Source organism: Hypanus sabinus, chromosome 5 (genome assembly GCF_030144855.1).
Source record: "Hypanus sabinus isolate sHypSab1 chromosome 5, sHypSab1.hap1, whole genome shotgun sequence".
NCBI lineage: Eukaryota > Metazoa > Chordata > Chondrichthyes > Myliobatiformes > Dasyatidae > Hypanus > Hypanus sabinus.
This window is the reverse complement of record NC_082710.1, coordinates 175,997,040-176,017,577: the sequence shown is the minus strand read 5'-3', so window position 1 is coordinate 176,017,577 and position 20,538 is coordinate 175,997,040. Positions and strand designations below refer to the sequence as shown.

Sequence of the window (20,538 nt, the reverse complement as noted above, 5' to 3'; positions counted from 1 at the left end):
ATTCTGGAAAGGGAGTATTGAGGGAAAGGGAAATTATAGATGAACTGGAGAAGGATTTTGCATCAGTCTTCACTGTAGCAGACCCTAGCAGTATGCTGGATGTTTGAGATTGTTGGGGACAGAAGTGAGTGAAGTTGTCATTACGAGGGAGAAGGTGCATTGGGAACATGAAAGGTCTGAAGGTAGATCAGTCCCTTGGACCTGCTGAACTACACTTGAGGGTTCTAAAATAGGTAGAAACATAGAAAACGTACAGCACAATACAGACCCATCAGCCCACAATGCTGTGCCGAACATGTACTTACTTAAAAAAAAATTAACTAGGGTTACCCATAGCCCACTGCTTTCTTAAGCTCCATGTCTTTATCCAAGAGCCTCTTAAAAGACCCTATTGTATTCTCCACCACTGTCACTGGCAGCCCATTTAACGCACTCACCACTCTCTGCATAAAAAAATTACCCCTGACATCTCCTCTGTACCTATTTCCAAGCACCTTAAAACTCTGCCCTCTCTTGTTAGCCATTTCAGCCCTGGGAAAAAGCCTCTGACTACACAATCAATGCCTCGCATCATCTTCCACACCTCTATCAGTTCACCTCTCATCCCCTGTTGTTCCAGGAACAAAAGGCCGAGTTCACGCAACATATTCTCACTAGGCCTGCTCTGTAATCCAGGCAACATCCTTTTAAATCACCTCTGCACCCTTTATATAGTTTCCTCGTCCTTCCTGTAGCGAGGTGAGCAGAACTGAGCACAGTACTTCAAGTGGGGTCTAACCAGGGTCCTATATAGCTGTAACATTACCTCTCAGCTCTTAAACTCTATCCCATGGTTGATGAAGGTCAATATACCGTATGCCTTCTTAACCACACAGTCAACCTGCATAGCAGCTTTCAGTGTCCTATGGACTCAGACCCCAATAACCCTCTGATCCTCCACACTGCCAAAAGTCTTAGCATTAATACTACATTCTTCCATCATATTTCACCTCCGAAAATGAACCACCTCACACTTATCTGAGTTGAACTCCATCTGCCACTTCTCAGCCCAGTTTTGCATCCCATCGATGTCCTGCTATAAACTCTGACAGTCCTCCACACTATCCACAACACCCCAAACATTGTGTCATCAGCCAATTTACAATTCCATCCCTCCAGTTCCTCATGGAAGTCATTTATAAACATCAGGAAGAGAAGAAGTTCCTGAACAGATCTCTAAGGCACACCACTGGTCACTGATCTCCATGCAGAATATGACCCATCTACAAACACTCTTTGCCTTCTGTGAGCAAGCCAACTCTGGATCCACAAAGCAATGTCCCCTTAGATCCTATACCTCCTTACTTTCTCAATAAGCCTTGCACAGGGAACCTTATCAAATGCCTTGCTGAGATCCATATACACTACATCTACTGCTCTACCTTCATCAATCTGTTTAGTCACATCCTCAAGAACTTCAATCGGGCTCGTAAGGCCTTTTCTGATTGGCTGCCTGTGATTAGTTGTGTTCTGCAGGGGTCGGTGTTGTATATCAGTGCTTTGAATGATGGAATTGATGGCTTTGTGGTCAAACTTTGCAGACAATAAGGAGATGGGTGGATGGGCAAGTCATGTTGAGGAAGCAGGGAGGCTGCAGATGGACAGACAGATTGGGAGAATGGGCAAAAAGCAGCAGGTGGATCAGTGTCAGGAAGTGTATGGTTGTGCACTTTGGTTGAAGAAATAAAAGAGTAGCATATTTTCTAAGCGTGCAGAAAAATTAAAAAATTGAGGTGCAAAGGGACTTGGAATTCCTCGTGCAGGCTTCCTTTTAGGTTAGCTTGAAGGTTGAGTCTGCAGTGGGAAAGGCAAATACAAAGCTAGCATTCATTTCAAGAGAACTGGAGTATAAAAGCAAGGATGTAATACTGAGGCTTTATAGGGCATTGGTAAAGTCTCACAGGGTTTTGGGCCCTTTATCCCAGAAAGGATGTGTTAGCATCGGAGAGGGCTTTAAGAAGGTTCACAAAAATGATTCCTCAAGTGAAATGCTTGTCATAAGATAGGCATCTGATGGCTCTGGGCCTGTACTCCTGTAAATTAGGAGAATGAGTGGAGATCTCATTGAAACATACCGATTGTTAAAATGCCTGATAGAGTGGATGTGGAGAGGATGACTTCTGGGGGGGGGGGGCTGGGACCAGAGGGCACAACCTCAGAAAAGAGGAACATTAATTTAGAATGGGATGAAGAATTTCCTTTGCAGAGAGTGGTGAATTTGTGGAATTTGTTTCCACAGGTGGCTGTGGAGAGCAGGTCATTGAGTATATTTAAAACAGAGGTTGGGAGATTCTTGGTAAGTTAGGGTGTGAAAGGCTACAGAGAGAAGGCAAGAGAATGGGGTTGAGAGGGAAATAGAACAGCCAACTTCAAATGGCGAAACAGACTCGGTGGATCAAATGGCCTAATTCTGCTCCAATGTCATATAGGATTCAGTAGTTAGGAGAACAGACAAGAGACTCTGGATGAGAAATACATGATTTGTTGCCTCCCAGGCCAGTGTCAGGAACATCTTGGGTTGGGTCCACAGCATTAAAGGGAAAGTGTGAGCAGCCAGAAGTTAAGGTACATATTGGTTCCAACAACATCGATATGAAAGCGGTTAAGATCTTGAAGAGAGGAGGGGGCTAGGTAGAAAGCAGAAAGACAGAACTTCAATGATAGTTTTCTCTGGATTGCTGCCTTTGGCAAACACTGGTGAGAGGAAGAATTTAACAGATGAATATGTGGCTCAGGAATTGGTACATGAGGCAGTGTAGCAGATTTCTCGATCATTGTGATTCCTTCTTGGGGAAGGTATGACCTGCACAAAAAAGACTAGTTACACCTGAACTTGAGGGGAATCAATTTCCCTGTTTACAAGAGCTGATAGGGAGTGTTTGAACTAGATTGACAGGGAAATGGGAATCAGAGTGATGCAACAGGTGATTGAGTAGTTGGTGTAAAGGTAGATGCAATGTGCAGAGAGACAGAGGAAGAATACACAGTTGATAGGGCATAATTGCAGTTCGTGTGATGGGTTAATGTGTGTCTATTCTAATGTCAGAAGTATCAGGAACAAGGCCGATGAACTTCGAGCATTGGTCAGTACATGGAACTACAATGTTGTGGCCATCACAGAGACAGAGACTTGTCTGTCACAAGGGCAAGACAGTTGCTGGATGTTCCAGTGTTTCGATATTTCAAAAGGGGCGGGGGTGGTAAACGAGGTGGGGGAGTGGCATTGCTAATTAGGGAGAGTATCACAGCTGCAGAGAGGGAAGGTGTCATGGAGGGATTGTCTACTGAGTCAGTGAGGGGGGAGGTTTGAAACAGGAAGGGAGCAATCCCTCTATTTGGAGCATTCTATAGACCCTCAAAAAAGCAACAAAGACACTGGGAGGTAGATATTTAAACGGTTGAATTATAACAGGGTTGTTGTCATGGGAACTTTAATTGCTTAACATTGATTGACCTATTGCAAGAGGATTAGATGGGTGAATTTGTTAGATGTATCCAGGAAGTTTTAGTGCACAGTCTGTGAACAGGCTGACTAGAGACACTCGCTGAGGAGGGAGCTCAGGGAATTTGGTTAATTGTTGAAATGAAGGGCTTGTCTTCTGAGGAAAGATTGATCAAATTGGGTCATGGTCCCTGGAAAATGAGAATATTTGGCAGTGAAACAAGACTGAGATAAGAGAAATCCAAGCAACGCACACAAAGTGCTGGAGGAACTCAGCAGGCCAGGCAGCATCAATGGGAAAAAGAACATTCGACGTTTCAGGTGAGGCTGCGCTGAGAATGCTGTGCAGAGCTTTGTTCTCATTTTCTAAAACAAGATATACTCACAGTTCAGTCTGTCCAAAGATTTGGTAGGCTTACCAGATTAATAATTATGAGGGTTATCACAGCATGAAAGATCAGATAGTTTAGTTACTTTTTTTCTTGTCGTTCAGAAAACAATGATTGAACTTGTCTGGTCAACTAACACCCTAATTGGGCTTCACTGGGCAGATAAAGACATTTCCTTCAGATAACAGAACAGAACAGCACAGAACAGGCTCTTTGGCCAACAATATCAGCGGCAACCAAAATGCCTAATACAACTAATCCCATGTAATTGCCTGTGGTTGATATCCCCCGTCTCCTGCTTGTTCTTTCTCCTGTCTGAATGTATTTTAGACATTTTGTTTGTCCCCACTCCTCTCAGTTACCTTGTGACACATTCCAGACAATTTCCTCCTTCACCCTAATCCCATGTCCTCTTGTACTTGAGATTTCCACCTGGGAGGAGGAAGCTCTGAGTAGCTAGCCTATGTATGCCTGTCATATTTTAAATTCCGTACTTCAATCAGGATGCCCGTCGACCTCCAACACTCCAGAGAAAACGATCTCTTTGTCCGACTTTGTGCTACAGTTAAGACTCTGAGACAACATTTTGTTAAACCATTCTGTCCTCTCTCCTCCACTGCCCCCACATACCACAAACATCAGTTTGGACTTTTCTGCATTGCAGTAATTTCAATAAAAGTTACCCCGTTCAACATTTACTAGCAACCAACACGACACGCGCGGTTTCAGTTGCCATTGTTTGAAGTACACAAAGAAACTCAACACAGTGGCATAGAAACCCCACCGCCAACTAGCGTTTTGACGGTGAATTGCAGAGATGCAGACACAGCAATGCACAAGTATAAATGCTGACAACGGAGTCGGCACCTTGCGTAGGCTACAGTGTGGGGTCCACGCAGACACATAAATCATGCTTAAGAGAACACTCTGTTAAACCATTTCTGCCCTCTCTCCTCCACTGCCCCCACATACCTTCTGTAACGTGGCACACAGAATGTTCTAGTTGTGGCCTAACTAAAGTTTTGTGCAGCTGCAACATGACTTCCCAGCTTTTCTGCTCGACGTCCCAACAGGTGAAAGCAACGGTGCTGTAAGCCACCTTTACCACCCTATTTACCTGTGTTGCCACTTGCAGGGTGCTGTGAACTTGCACCGTAAGATTGCTCTGCACATCAATGCTTTTGAAATCATGGAATAGTACAGACTAGGAATGAGTTTTTTACTCTCAGTATCTATGCTGAATTAAGCTAATCCCTTCCACCTGTACATGATCCACATCCCTTCATTCCTACACATTCATATGTCTGTCTGAACGTTTCTTGGATGCCACTGTTATAACTGCTGACAACACTCCCTAGCAGTTGTTTCCATCACATGCTTCTCTCTGTTTCTAAAAAAAATATCCTGCATATGCCTTTAAAGTTTTTCCTCTCACTATTTGACATTTCTACTGAGAGGACAAGAATCTGACTGCCTTCCTTATCTATGCCTCTCATAACTTTTTAAACCTCTGCCAGGCATCCCTCCAGCCTATGAAACTCCAAAGAAAGCAATCCAAGTGTGTCTAACCTCTCCTTGTAGCTCATACCCTCTAATCCCGGCAACAGGTACATTTAATGTCAAAGAAATGTATACAATATACATCATGAAATTCATTTTCTTCGCAAACAACCACAAAAAACAGAGGAGTGCCCCAAAGAACGAATGACAGTTAAATGTCAGAATCCCAAAGCCACCCCCAGATCCCCCCTCCCACACGCAATCAGCAGCAAATCAACGACCATCCCCCCCACCCCACCAGCAAAACAGCATCGGCAACCCCACCGAGCACTCAAGTGTGTAGCAAAGTATCAATAAAGACACAGACTTGCAGTACCCCAAAAACTACTCGTTCACCCGGTATTCAACATACCACAGGCTCTCCCTCCCCCTAATAAGGGAAAAAAGAAATGTCCCTGTTTCACAGTGAGAGAGGAGATATTACAAAACAACTCACTGATTTATGGTGTTTAAAGTCTGTTGCATCACTTTTTCTGAGCACGGTGCCCAAAGAACTCGGGTCTCTGGTCACACACAGCCAGCAGCCAGCTCGCTGCTTTCAATCTTCTATCTCCCACCTCGCACCAAGTAGCAGCATCAACTCGTCCATGCAACCTCCAGAGCCACGAAAATCTGGCACCCTAAAAGCATGCTAGTCTTCGAGGCTGCATCCATGGCATAATGCTCTCCTTTCCTTGTAGCTAATACCCTCTAATCCAGGCAGCATCCTGGTACACCTCTTCCACATCCTCTCCAAAGATACCATATCCTTCCTGGAATGGGGCAGGCAGAATTGCACATCAAATTCCAAGTACTGCCTAGACAAAGTTTTATAGAACCACTACTACTACTACTACTACTACTGCTCCTCCTCCTCCTCCTCCTCATCCTCATCGTCGTCCTCCTCCTCGCAGTTGGCAGTTCAACTTAAGGTGCATTCCCACCGCCAACTGGAGTGTGGTGTAGAGAGTGGGGAAATAAAACCCCTTCTGGTTCTTTATCAAATGAAAACTAAATGAAAGCTAAACTACCCCAAAGAGTTTGTAAATAATGAAAGACAATATTGTGAATTAAATTCAAGTCAATTCTATAACTTAGTAAATTTTTTTTTAATTTTCAACCCCCACCCCCAAAGCTAGTAGTGCAGCCTGCATGTGCTTTCTTTCAACCTTATGTGCTTCACATTGTAAAATATTATGTTCAACTGTTTCATAGTGATAAAACCTACACATCCCAGAGTGATGTTTTCTAACAAGATACAAGGAATAATTAAGCATAATATGTCCGATTATAAGTCATGTCGATGTAATTCCTTCCCTTCTTGTTTTACCCCTTTTCCCATCAATCCAACAGTTTTGTGTATTCTGTATTCATAATTTATGCCCATTATCACATGTCTTGCCATAATCCCCTAATTCTTAACCCCACCAAGCCCTTAACTTCTGATTTGCTAAGTGAAAGGTTGATATCTGCAAGTGAACTTTTAACAGCTTTTTTGGCCAAACAATCAACCTGCTCATTCCCCTCAACACCTCTGTGTGCAGGGACCCATAAGCAGAAGACATTTAGACCAATGCTTTGAATATGGAATAAAGTTTGAAGAGCTTCCAGCGTTAAATCTGACCTACTGCTGGAATAAGCTGTTTTAAGAAAAAGAATCTGAACAAATTATAACTTTGCAAGGACAAATTTCCCCCACCCACTCTCAGCCCAAAATGATGGCAAATGGTTCTGCTATGTATACAGATAAATGCTTAGTGAGATGTTTCTTTATTGTTACCTGCAATTCAGGCACAGAAAGAGCCATACCTGCTTTCCCTGTTAAATTATCTGTTGATCCATCAGCAAAAATCGTGAACATATCACAATTATTTTCCTTAACATCAGGCATACCAGGATCCTTGGATTTCATTAAATCATGCAACTTAATAAAGCCATTGGAAAAAGGGTTACCGAGAAGGCTACAATGGGACATTTTGCGTAATACAGCAAACCTATTTCTAGCGTGACAAGAACCCAGCCACCCAAAACTAAAAACACTCTTCTACTGATGTTCCCAACAGTCTTCCAGCACACTTTTAACAGGGTGATCATTCCTTTTCCCCTCAAATTAATCCAGTAAGTTAACAACAACTTCAACCTCAGCAACTGTAAGGGGACGAACTTACCACACCACAACACAGTCTTAAATCCTGTGCTTGTATCACATCCAAACATTTTAAATTTGAGGATGAAGCTGATCCATAAGCCACACAGCCATAACCGAGTACAGATCTTATTAAGTTTTATGGAGCTGTATCATGACTTCCTGACTCCTGTACTGTATGCCCTTAGTGATGAAGGCAGGCATTTCATACACATCTTTTTTGCCACTCTATTTATTTGCATTGCCATCTTCCAAAATATTGAACTTGGACATAAAATTCTTCTATACATCAATGCCAATAACTGTATACTTTCCACTTAACTTGACCTTCCGAAGTGCAACACCTCACTTGTTCAGATGAAACTCCATTTGTCTGTTCAGATCTCCAAATGATCTGTGTCCCACTGTATCCTTTGACAACTTTCTTCCTGACCCACAATTCAACCAATATTTGTGTTGTCTGCAAACTTGCCAACTCACCTGTCTACAACTTTGTCTCAGTCATTTATATGTTGTACATATACTGTGTGTACAATTCACCATGGATCCTGTGCACCTCAGAATGTTCAAGTTTCACAACTCTGAAATTCTGCTTCTCCAGTTAGCCATGAAACCAGGAAAGAAAAGAAAGGCAGCATGATCATCAAAGCCTAAGTCCCTCCTCCCCACGGAAAAAAGTGAACAAACACAGGACAAGCACATCGACCCCCAAATCCCTCCTCCCACACAAAATGGGAACAGGCACATGGACCCCCAAATACCCCTCCCTGCAAAGAAAAATAGCAAGATCAGGCAAAAGACGCAGAATATTAAAAAACTATAGGACTGAAAAAAAGTTCTAGTCCAAGTCCACATCTAAAACACAGAAAACTTCAGCAACACTCCCTAGGCAAAGCGGCAGGCCTTTCCCTCTCTGGCACTGAGCGATTAAAAGACAGGCAGCCGGTGCTCACCCTCCACTTTCACCTCAATCTTAATCATCGGGATCAACCCACCATGAGAGGCCATTCAGTTTACTAACTAAAGCCCATGTAGTCAACATCCACTGTTCCACTGTTATATATCAACTTCTTCACCTCCTCAAAAACCTCAGTCAAATTTGCAAGACAAAACAAGTACTGCACACAAAGCTGTCCAAATGTGAGCAAATCCAATCCCAAAGAATACTCTCCAATTGCTTGTCTATCACTGATGTAAAATCTATGGGCTAAGACTCCTAGATTATTTCCTTCGTGAAATATGGAACAACACTCGCTATCTCCAGTTCTCCAGGAATTCATTTCTGGTCAGCATTCCACCATCACCCTCTGTGTTCTGTCGACAAGACAGAGCAAAGAGTTTTGCCAAAATGCCAGGAATCCCAGAACATCGCTGAAATTTCCTGTATTGCCTCTCTCAGTTACTGGTTGTTACTGGTAGCATATGGAAGGAAATTGAAAATTTGGCTGAGTGGTGCCATAACTGCAACCTCTCACTCAATGTCAGCAAGACCAAAGAACTGATTGTAAACTTTAGGAGAGGGAAAACAGAGGTCCATGAGCCAGTCCTCATTGGTGAGTTAGACATGAGAGGGTTAGCAACTTCAAATTCCTGGGTGTTACTATTCCACAGGACCTTTTCTGGACCCAGCATGTAAGTGTAATTGCAAAGAAATCACAGTAGTGCCTCTGCTTACTGCTAGTGCAGTAGAGCCTACAGAGATTCAGAATGACGTCAAAAATTTTGATGTCTATAGTTGAGTAGCGGAAAGTGTACTGACTGGCAGTAACACGACCTGATTTGATGTGGGATCACCAATGTCTTTGAACAGAAAATCCTACAAAAGAAAGTGGAGTTGGCCCAGTAAATCATGGGTAAAGCCCTCCCAAACATTGAGCACATCTACATGAAACACCATCATAGAACAGCAGTATCCATCGTCAGAGATCCTCACCACCCAAGCCATGCTCTTTTCTCACTGCTGCCATCAGATAGAAGGTACAAGAACCTCAGGACTCACACCACCAGGTTCAAGAACAGTTACAAGTCCTCAACCATCAGACTCCTGAACAAAAGGGGATAACTACACTCACTTGCCCATCCATTGAGATGTTCCCACAATCTCTCTTTAAAGATTGTTTGTGTTGTTTCATGTTCTCATTATTTATTGCTATTTATATGATTTTGCATTTGCACAGTTTCCTGCCTTCTGCACTCTACTGGATCTTCCATTGATCCTGTTCCAGCTACTATTCTGTAGGTTTGCTGAGTATCCCTGAAGGAAAATGAATCTCAGGGCTTCTGACAATAAAATTTACTTGTAACTTTGAACTTTGTATAAATCAGAATTAGGTTTATTGTCATTGGCATGTGTTGTGAAATTTATTAACTTTGCAGTAGCAGTTCAATGCAATATAGAAGAAGGGGAAAAAATAAATCAATCAATTACAGAATACATATATTGAATAGATTAAAAATCATGCAAAAAGCAAATAATGTATATTAAAAAAGTGAGGTAGTGCTCACGCATTCAATGTCCATTTAGGAATCAGATGGCAGAGGAGAAAGAAGCTGTTCCTGAATCACTGAGTGTGTGCCTTCAGGCTTCTCTACCTCCTATTTGATGGCAACAGTGAGAAAAAGGCTGGTCCTGAGTGCTGGAGGTCCTTAATAAAGGACGCTGCCTTTCGGAGACACCGCTCCTTGAAGATGTCCTTCCTGGGTACTCGTACCCAAGATGGAACCAACTAAATTCATAACCCTTAGCAGCTTCTTTCGGTCCTGGCAGTACCCCCCCCCCCATACCAGACAGTGATGCAACCCATCAGAATGCTCTCCACAGTACATTTAATGAAGTTGTTGAGTGTATTTGTTGACATACAAAATCTCTTCAAACTCCAAATGATGTATAATCGCTGTCTTCCCTTCTTTATAACTGCATCGATATGTTGGGACCAGGTTAGGTCCTCAGAGATCTTGAAACTGCTCACTGACTCCATTTCTGCTCTCTCTATGAGGAATGGTATGTGTTCCTTCATCTTACCCTTCCTGTGTCCACAATCAGCTCTTTCGTCTTACTGACGTTGAGTGCAAGGTTGTTGCTGTGACACCACTCAACTAGTTGGCATATCTCTCTCCTGTAAACCCTCTTATCTCCATCTGAGATTCTATCAACAATGGTTGTATCATGTTATGAGTGCTGAACAGACCTGCTGGAAATGGGGTGCGGAGTTAACCATTCCCCCCCCCCCCTTTTTGAGAACTATGAACTATTGCTATTGCTATGCTGCTAATGAGAGAGAGAGAGAGAGAGAGAGAGAGAGAGAGAGAGAGAGAGAGAGATATGAAGCACAGAGGCAGGAACATATGCTACAGATAAGAGGGAGAGAGACACACATTTGATTTATGTATTATGGCTTCTTCATGGATTGTTTACCTTTCACTGTAAGGACGTTACTTCGCTCGTTAACATTCCTAAGGAAACAGCAGGAGTGGCCTGATTTGATGGACATGGACATATTGAGTTGATGGATGGCTGATACCCTGTCAATGGGGATAAAAGGTGTGGGGAGACACCCTCAGACGCAGCAGTGGACACTGACTGAGTGTTGTGCACCCACAGGAAGGTGGGGGATTCAGAGGCCGAATCAGGAGATCGGTCAACAAAGCTCACAGTGTGACTGCAGGGCTGGTGGGGACTTGTGTGAGTGTCCACTCATGCCAGAGTGATGAGTCCACCACAGAAGAACGGTCTGGCTGAGAACGGAGGGATCATAACCGAATGACCATAATGGTACAACGGAATCAGAATACAACAGAAGGTTTGCTGGCAGCAGCTGCTCAATCTCTTGCTCTCTCTCTCTCTCTCTCTCTCTCTCTCTCTCTAACAACAACCGCAACTACCTCAGCACACATGAACTAAACTGAACTCTATACTTTCTTATGACAATTCATTTACCCCTAGACATTGATAGAGCTTGTTTATTATTGTTGATTATTATTCCTACACTTCTATGTTTATTTTTGCTAACCTGGTTTATATGTATATTTGCATTTTTGATACTGTATTGTGTAGTTTACTAATAAACACCTTTAGTTTTCGGTACCACCAGACTCCAACAGATTCTTCTATTTCTGCTGGTCTGTAAACCCAGATACAGGGTATGTAACAATCATCAGCAAATCTATAGTGGGTGTTTGAGCTGTGCCGAGCCACACGGTCATGGGTCTATAGAGCGTAGAGCAGTGGGCTAAGCACACACTCCTAAGGTACACCAGTGGTGATCATCAGCGAGAAGGATATAATATCACTAATCCACACAGATTGTGGTCTTCCGGTTAGGAAGCTGAGGATCCAATTGCAGAGGGAAGTACAAAGGCCCAGGTTCTGTAACTTCTCAGTCAGGAATTTGGGAATGATGATGTTGAATGCTGAGTATAGTCGATAAACAGCATTCTGACATGGGTGTTTGTATTCTCCAGGTGATCTAAGGCCGTGTGAAGAGCCATTGAGATTGCATCTGCCGTTGACCTATTGAGGTGATAGATCCCACAGACCCTGGGGATTTATCCACTTTATTTCTCTTTGTAAGACTCAAAACCACCTTCATCATTTCAAAATGTCCTGGCATTGTAGAATGTTCCAGAATGATTTCACTATCTTCATTAATCTAATCCTAACCGAGCAACTTTTGTTACCCTTTTGCTTATAATGTATGTAAAAAATGCCTTGGTATTTTCTTTAATCCTATTTCATTTCCACTTTTAACCCTCTTTATTCCTTGCTTGTGTTCTTTCTGGCTTACTTTATATTCCGGAACCATCCTATATGAATTCAGCTTCCAAATACTTAAGTGTTTCATCAGGCAGCATCTGTGAAGAGAAAAACAGATAATGACTCAGGTTCAAGTCCAGTCAAGTCAACTTTTATTGTCATTTCAAACATAACTGTAGGTACAGTGCATAGTAAAAATGAGACAAAGTTTTTCAGGACCCATGGTGTTCCACGACACAGTACAAGAACTAGACTGAACTACGTAATAAAAAAAAACACACAGAAAGCTACAAGAGACTACAGACCTACACTGGACTGCATAAAGTGCACAAAAACAGTGCAGGCAATACAATAAATAATAAACAGGACAGTAGGACAAGGTGTCAGTCCAGGCTTCGGGTATTGAGGAGTCTGATAGCTTGGGGGAAGAAACTTTTACATAGTCTGGTTGTGACAGCCTGAATACTTCGGAGCCTTTTCACAGTCGGCAGGAGGAAGAAGAGATTGCATGAGGGGTGCATGGGGTCTTTCATAATGCTGTTTCCTTTGCAGATGCAGCGTGTAGTGTAAATGTCTGTGATGGCAGGAAGAGAGACCCCGATGATCTCAGCTGACCTCACTATCCACTGCAGTGTCTTGCAATCCGAGATGGTGCAATTTCCGAATCAGGCAGTGATGCAGCTGTTCAAGATGCTCTCAATACAACCCCTGTAGAATGTGATGAGGATGGGGGGTGGGAGATGGACTTTCCTCGGCCTTCGCAAAAGGTAGAGGCACTGCTGGGCTTTCTTTGCTATGGAGCTGGTGTTGAGGGAGCAGGTGAGATTCTCCATCTGGTGAACACCAAGAAATTTGGTGCTGTTTACAATCTCTACCGAGGAGTCGTCGATGTTCAGCGGAGAGTGGTTGCTCCGTGCCCTCCTGAAGTCAATAACCATCTCTTTTGTTTTGTTCACATTAAGAGACAGGTTGTTGGCTCTGCACCAGTCCGTTAGCCACTGCATCTCCTCTCTGTAGGCAGACTCGACATTCTTGCTGATGAGATCCACCACGGTCGTGTCATCGGCGAACTTGATGATATGGTTCGAGCTGTGTGTTGCAGCACAGTCGTGGGTCAGCAGAGTGAACAGCAGTGGACTGAGCACGCGACCCTGGGGAGCCCCCGTGCTCAGTGTGATGGTGTTGGAGATGCTGCTCCTGATCCGGACTGACTGAGGTCTCCCAGTCAGGAAGTCTAGGATCCAGTTGCAGAGGGAGGTGTTCAGGCCAGTAGTCTGAGGGATGATTGTGTTAAATGCTGAACTGAAGTCTATGAACAGCATCCGAACGTATGTGTCTTTTTTGTCCAGGTGGGTTCGGGCCAGGTGGAGGGTGGTGGCAATGGCGTCATCTGTTGAGCAGTTGGGTCGGTACACAAACTGCAGGGGATCCAGTGAGGGGGGCAGCAGGGTCTTGATATGCCTCATGATGAGCCTCTCGAAACACTTCATGATGATGGATGTAAGTGCAACAGGATGTTAGTCATTTAGGCAGGACTCTGAAGACTTCTTCGGTACGGGGACAATGGTGGTGGCCTTGAAGCTCATTGGAATGGTGGCACTGCTCAGGGAGATGTTGAAGATGTCAGTGAGAACATCTGCTAGCTGGTCTGCACATCCTCTGAGCACACTACCAGGGATGTTGTCTGGTCCAGCAGCCTTCCATGGGTTGGCCCTGCACAAGATTCTTCTCATGTCAGCCATGGAGAGACACAGCAGCCGGTCATTCGTAGGAGGGGGTGAGCTTCCTCACCGCCACATCATTTTCCACCTCAAACCGGGCGTAGAAGTTATTCAGCGCATCTAGGAGGGAGGCATCACCTGCACAGTCAGGTGATGTTGTCCTGTAATTGGTGATGTCCTGGATGCCCTTCCACATGCGCTGCATGTCGCCGCTGTCCTGGAAATATCTGTGGGTTAGCTGGGCATGAGCACGCTTTGCCCCTCTGATGGCTGGGGACATTTTTGCCCTTGCTGTTGTTAAAGCTGCCTTGTCATGTGCTCTGAAGGCGGAGTCGCAGGACCTCAGCAGCGCACGCACCTCTGCGGTCATCCATGGCTTCTGGTTGGCACGTATAGTGATGGTCTTGGACAGAGTAACATTGTCAATGCAATTGCTGATGTAGCTGGTCACTGATGCTGTGTACTCCTCTAAGTTGGTAGAGTCGCCATTAGTTGCAGCCTCCCTGAACTTGCCAGTCAGTGTGCTCAAGGCAGTCTTGAAGAGCAGAGATTGCTCCCGCAGGCCAGGTTTTCACCTGCTTCTGAACTGGTCTGGAGCGCCTGACGAGCGGTCTGTATGCTGGGATTAGCATAACAGAGATGTGGTCTGAATTTCTGAGGTGGGGGTGGGGCTCCACCCAGTATGTGTTGGGAATGTTTGTGTAAACCAGGTCCAATGCATTCTCCCCCCACCCCCCGATGCAAAGTCCACATACTGATGGAATTTGGGGAGCACTGACTTAAGGTTCGCGTGGTTAAAATCACCGGCGACAATAAATAGACCATCAGGGTGCACATTCTGCAGTTCACTAATAGCCCTGTACAGTTCACAGATCGCCTCCTTAGCATTAGCACTGGGGGGAATGTAGACACCGAATATAAGGACAGAGGTGAATTCCCGTGGCAAATAAAATGGTCTGCATCGAACTGCCACAAACTCCACTAGCAATGAGCAGTGTCTGGAATCCAGCACAGAGTTCTTTCACCATTCCGTGTTGATGTAAACACACACACCGCCACCGCGAGTCTTACCGGAGACAACTGCATCTCTGTCTGAACAAAATAAAGCTAGCCCGTCTAGCTGGATGGCAGTGTCTGAAATCATTTCAGTGAGCCATGTCTCTGTGAAGACAAACGCGGAGAAAACTCTGTACTCCCGCCGAGTATTACGTTGGAGTTGGATGTAATCTATTTTATTGTCCAGGGAGCAGACACTGGAGAGCAGAATGGACGGGAGAGCCGGCCGGCTAGGGTTTGCTTTTAGCCTGGCATGGACCCCTGCCAGTTTGCCTCGCTTCTGCTTCCTCGCACATCGCTTTCATCGTTTCCATCTCCAGCTCCCAGCATCAGGCAAGTCTGAGGAATGTAGGCCTGTTCCCCTCAACAAGCCGAGGTCACGTAGTTCAGCTAGCAGATCTTTGTGAAGGTTTGTTTTTGGGCGATCTCTGTACTGTAGTAGTATCTGGCGATGGAAGATAGCCGCTCTGTTATCCATCTGCCCTAATCAAAAATTGTGTAACAAACTTAAAATAGACAATTAAATTAAAGAAACACCAGGTCTGAAAGGTCGCTGCGGCCGTGCCACGCCGCCTTGTGGGAAATATCATGGGAAGGTTGATGAATTAGGAAAGGTTAGAAATCAATAAACATGATTGCAAGCAGCTTTAATACTTAGGCTTTATGAATTCATGTTGAATTTTGCCTGATGACTATTATTTCTCCATCTGTCATTAACTACAGGTTCAGGGAGTGAACCTCGGATTCAGATGACGGGATACCATGGAGAGGGAATCCAGCTTGTGTGTAAATCCAGTGGATGGAATCCTGAGCCAGAGATCCAGTGGATCGGTGGGGATGGAAATGCATTAACAGAGGCTCAGACAAAGTTCCACAGAGACTCGGGACTTGTAAATGTTGAGAGCAGTGTTAGAGTAACGAAGCAATCATCAAACAAACTGAAGTGCATGATCAGGAGCCAACATTTGAAAATAGAACATACGGCAATTATTACAATATCAGGTTTGTAAATTTGATCATTGTAAGGGGAAGGTGAACTAATTTCTACTGAAAACCTAAATACCAAAGAATAGTAATGGCTTAGCAAAAATCTTACACCTGTTGAAGACTGTCCCTTGTATTTAAATAGTCTACTGTTCAGTTTTGCTGTTTGTGTATCCTTTAAATCTGGCACACCATTAAAGGCCATTTGAATCCACAACTTGTCCATTGGGGTTGGACATGAACGCAGATGTTTTCCATCCTTTTATACTCAGGTGAAAATTAAGTGCATACAACTTGGAACATTTCCAAAAACATTAGCATTACCAAACATTTACCAAAACATTAGCATCTGCTGCATTGACCTACCTGTGAACTATTGACATTGCTATGCCCAAGATGAAAGTTCTGTTGATGTTGCAGGTGTGGGCCAATTGAAAAAAGTTCCAGAAAAATAATAATCCCGGTTACTACGTGAAACCGCTATAAATTGGCCCAGGGCTAATACGATCAGAGCAGAATTCCTGGCTCCATGATCCGTGTGGGAAAACCCCTCTTGATTTTGTTTATCTCTGTAAAATCTCCCTTCATTCTCCATCTACGTTCCAGTGAATAAAGTTCAAAGCAATTCAATCTTGTCCCATAGCACAGGGGCTCAGGTTTTGGTAACTTCCTTGTAAATCTTCTCTACATTCTTTCAATCTAGGTAGGTGATCAATACCAGACACAATATTTCAACTTAGGCTGCAAAACATCTGATTCAATTTCAAGCTAACATTCCACTCGAATACTCAATACATTGATTTATGAAGGCCAATATGCCAAAAAGTTTTTCTTATGACCCTATCTACTTGAAACACCACTTCCAAAGAATTACGGACTGTATTCCCAGATCCCTCTGTTCTACCACACTCCTGTTCCCTACCACTCACCGTGTAAGACCAACTCTGGTTGGTTCTACTGAAGAGCAACACCTCACACTTGTCTGTGTTAAACTGCATCTGCCATTTTTCATCCCATTTTTCCAGATCTTCCAGATCTGCTGTAAACTCTGATCGTCTTCCTCACAGTCCACTAACCCCAATCTTGATACCATCTCTAAATTTGATGATACAATTTACCACATTATCATCCAGTTTGTTGATATGGATGACAAACAAAAAGTACCCAGCACTGATCCCTGTGGTAGACCACTAGTCACAGGCCTCCAGTCAGAGAGGCAACCATCTACAATGCTCCCTGGCTTCAAATGAGAAATCAGAGACTCTTGCCATCTTGAAAGCCAAGCAACTGAACGTTCTTGACCAAACTACCATAGAGGACATTTTCAAAGGCACATTTCTAAGGTACATGTGGACAACCTTGCCTTCATCACCATTCTTTGTAACTTGCTGAAACAATTCTATAAGTTTGGTTAGACCGGGGGTCGGCAACCTGCGGCTCCCGAGCCATTTGTGGCTCTTTCACCTCTGTGCTGCGGCTCCCTGTGGCTTTGGGAAATAATTGGTCAGTATTTAATTAAAATGTATTTTATGTTAGTTTGTTAGCTTTTGAAATGTAATTATGGTGATCTTGTACAACCTAAGTGTAGCGACACATTTCCTGCCACATCCGAAACGGCTCACAATTAGCCAGCATTCCGGCTAAGGGAGATAGCCTACGGGGGTTTGTGAGTACGCGTCTTTTGCAGCATCTGCGTCCATGGGGGCTGGGTTGAGGGAGGCTTAAAAGCAAGGCTGTTTAGTTCGAATAAAGCTATCTTTGACTGCAGTTTACTGACACCGCTACAACGTGTTTTTATCGCTGGCTGTCCAGACGGAAGGTGCTGAAACGCTTTGTCGCGTGTCTGGAAGAAGTGAAAACTTTCCTGGGCAGCAAAGGGCTCACCTTTCCTGAGCTGGAACAGCCAGAGTGGCTGGAAAAGCTACACTTCATGGTAGACATGACAGCGCACCTGAACACGCTGAACACAGCTCTTCAGGGGAAAGGACGTACAGCCCTGCACATGTTGGAGGATGTTTTGGCATTCGAGCGCAAGTTGACAGTGCTTGCCAGAGATTTAAAGAAAGGCACTTTGTCTCACTTCCCCAATTTGAGAGAGTTCAAACAAGGTCACGACATGATAATTTCGGAGTATTTACATTCTGCAATCATCGCAATGCAAACATCGTTTGGGAAACGCTTCTGTGAGTTCAGAGAGGAAAAAAACACATTATCCTTCCCGGTCACTCCCTTAAGCATCGATCCTTCCCTACTGAATACGACTGCATTGGCAGGTGTGAGTCAACCTGATCTTGAGATGGAACTGGCCGACATAGCCGACAAAGACATATGGGTGTCCAAGTTTAGACGCTTGACAGCAGACCTTGAAGATGTTGCCCGTCAGAAGGCCGTTCTTGCTCAGAAACACAAATGGAGTGATATTGAAAACCTCACAGATGACAGCTTGCGATCCTGTGTAAAGATGAAGGTGACATCATACAGCCCTGATGTGCAGACGCTGTGCGCTGAGGTCCAGGAGCAGAAATCCCATTAACCAAGTATGATAAATATTTTAATTGCCTATTATTTTACTTATATTCATATTTTTTCATTGTTCAGTGAAATAGTCCTTTCATTTTTCAGGATGACAGCTGGCTGACGTTATTTTTGGTTTGCTGCTGGCGGAAAATTTAAGTTCGGCGTTTTTCATAAATACAAGAAGGACTCAAATAGACATTGAATATTTTACTTAAAAGTAACTTTCAACCCAACGTCTTTTTTTCGGAGTTCAAAATGTTTTTGTTGCATGCAGAAATGTAATTTCGTTTTCTCTGCAGGAGTTCATCAATTTCATAAATGCAACACATTATAGTTTGTTTATACATAGCATAAAGGCAAAAAAAACGTTGTATGCAGTGTTATTTCATTTTAAATGTCAAACGGGTTTTGCGGCTCCCAGTGTTTTCTTTTCTGTGGGAAACGGGTCCAAGTGGCTCTTTCAGTGGTAAAGGTTGCTGACCCCTGGGTTAGACAAACTTATCACACACAAAGCTCTGTTGGTGATCCCTAATCAGTTACTGAATATCCAAATACTTTTATATCCGGTCCCTTCAAACACTTCCCAAAATCTTTCCCATTACTGACATCAGGCTCATATGTCTATAATTTTCTGGCTCATTCTTAAGCAGCAGAAAAACATTAGCTATCATCCAATTCTCTGGCACCACACTTGTGGATAAAGATTTTTTAAATATCTCTGCTGGGGCCCCTGCAATTTCTGCATTAGCCTCCCACAGGGTCTGAGAGAGCATCTTGTCCAGTCCTGTGATTTATCCACCCTAATTTGCTTCAAGACAGCAATACCTCCTCCTCCGTAATCCTTGTAGGGTCCATCTCCCTGTTATTGCACAGCTTCACATCAATAGATCCTCCCTCTCTCTCTCTCTCAAGTAAATACAGTCAGCCCTCCTTATCCGCGAATTCAACCAACTGTGAATCGCGAAAACCCGGAAATACTCTTCCAGCACTTGTTGTTCGAGCATGTACAGACTTTTTTTCTTATCATTATTCCCTAAACAATGCGGTATAACAACTATTTTACATAGCATTTACATTGTATTAGCTGTTATAAGTAATCTAGAGATGATTTAAAGTATACGGGAGGATGTGCGTGAATTATCGTGGATCGGGATCGAAAAAAATCGGAAGTTCTCTTACTAAGTAAGTTGGAACAAGTACATCCGGTATTATTTAGCGTTAATTAGTCAAAAGTTTGCATTCATATATATTATATATTTTACCTTTCTATGCATATAAAACACTTAAGAACGTAAGTTTCAGCGCTGGGCTTGGGAAGTTCCTGAGTTCGATCTAGTGACAGATTGCTAACAAGTGTGCACTCCACCATGCCGGGTTGATGTGGAGGATCAAAAACCTAAAACCCTAAATCCTTATAATTAAAGCACTGTGTTGCTTAGTAATAATTGTAGCTTTCGGGGCAGGGCCTTTCACATGCTCCATTAAAATTGTTCCGATCGTTGACTGACTGCAGCCTAAAGCTTTTCCAATGACCGATGGCATTTCACCTCTTTCCCATCACTCTATTATTTCCACCTGATTTTTAATCATGATCGTGATTATTTTTGGGAACCGAAACACCGCGGATTCAGAGCTGTGCTGGGTCCTAATGTCCACCGCTCTGAACATGTTAAATAAAGTCCAGGGTTCCACTGGGTCCTGAAGCCCATCGCATTGATTCAGGTTAAATAAGGGATTTGAGCATCCATGATTTTTGGTATCTGCAGGGGGTCTCGGAACTAATCCCTTGCGGATAAGGAGGGTCGACTGTACTAATGCAAAAATCCATTTAAAGATCTCCCGTATTTCTGTCAGCTCTATGCATGGATACCACTCTGAACTTCCTCGTCTTCTTTTAGTCCTCCTGATTTTCTTCTTGCATTTCTTACACTGCTCAAGCACTTCATTTGTTC

General features: G+C 43.7%; 1 protein-coding gene across 1 annotated transcript in view; it reads left to right on the top strand.

Annotated features, from left to right (window-relative positions):
• LOC132394659 (butyrophilin subfamily 1 member A1-like) overlaps positions 1-20,538 on the top strand; it is an 86,840-nt gene that overhangs the window by 26,507 nt on the left and 39,795 nt on the right. Inside the window, exon 3 of the mRNA XM_059971022.1 lies at positions 15,809-16,087. Coding sequence (XP_059827005.1) covers positions 15,809-16,087 — 279 coding nt within the window. The remainder of the gene's footprint in view (positions 1-15,808; positions 16,088-20,538) is intronic.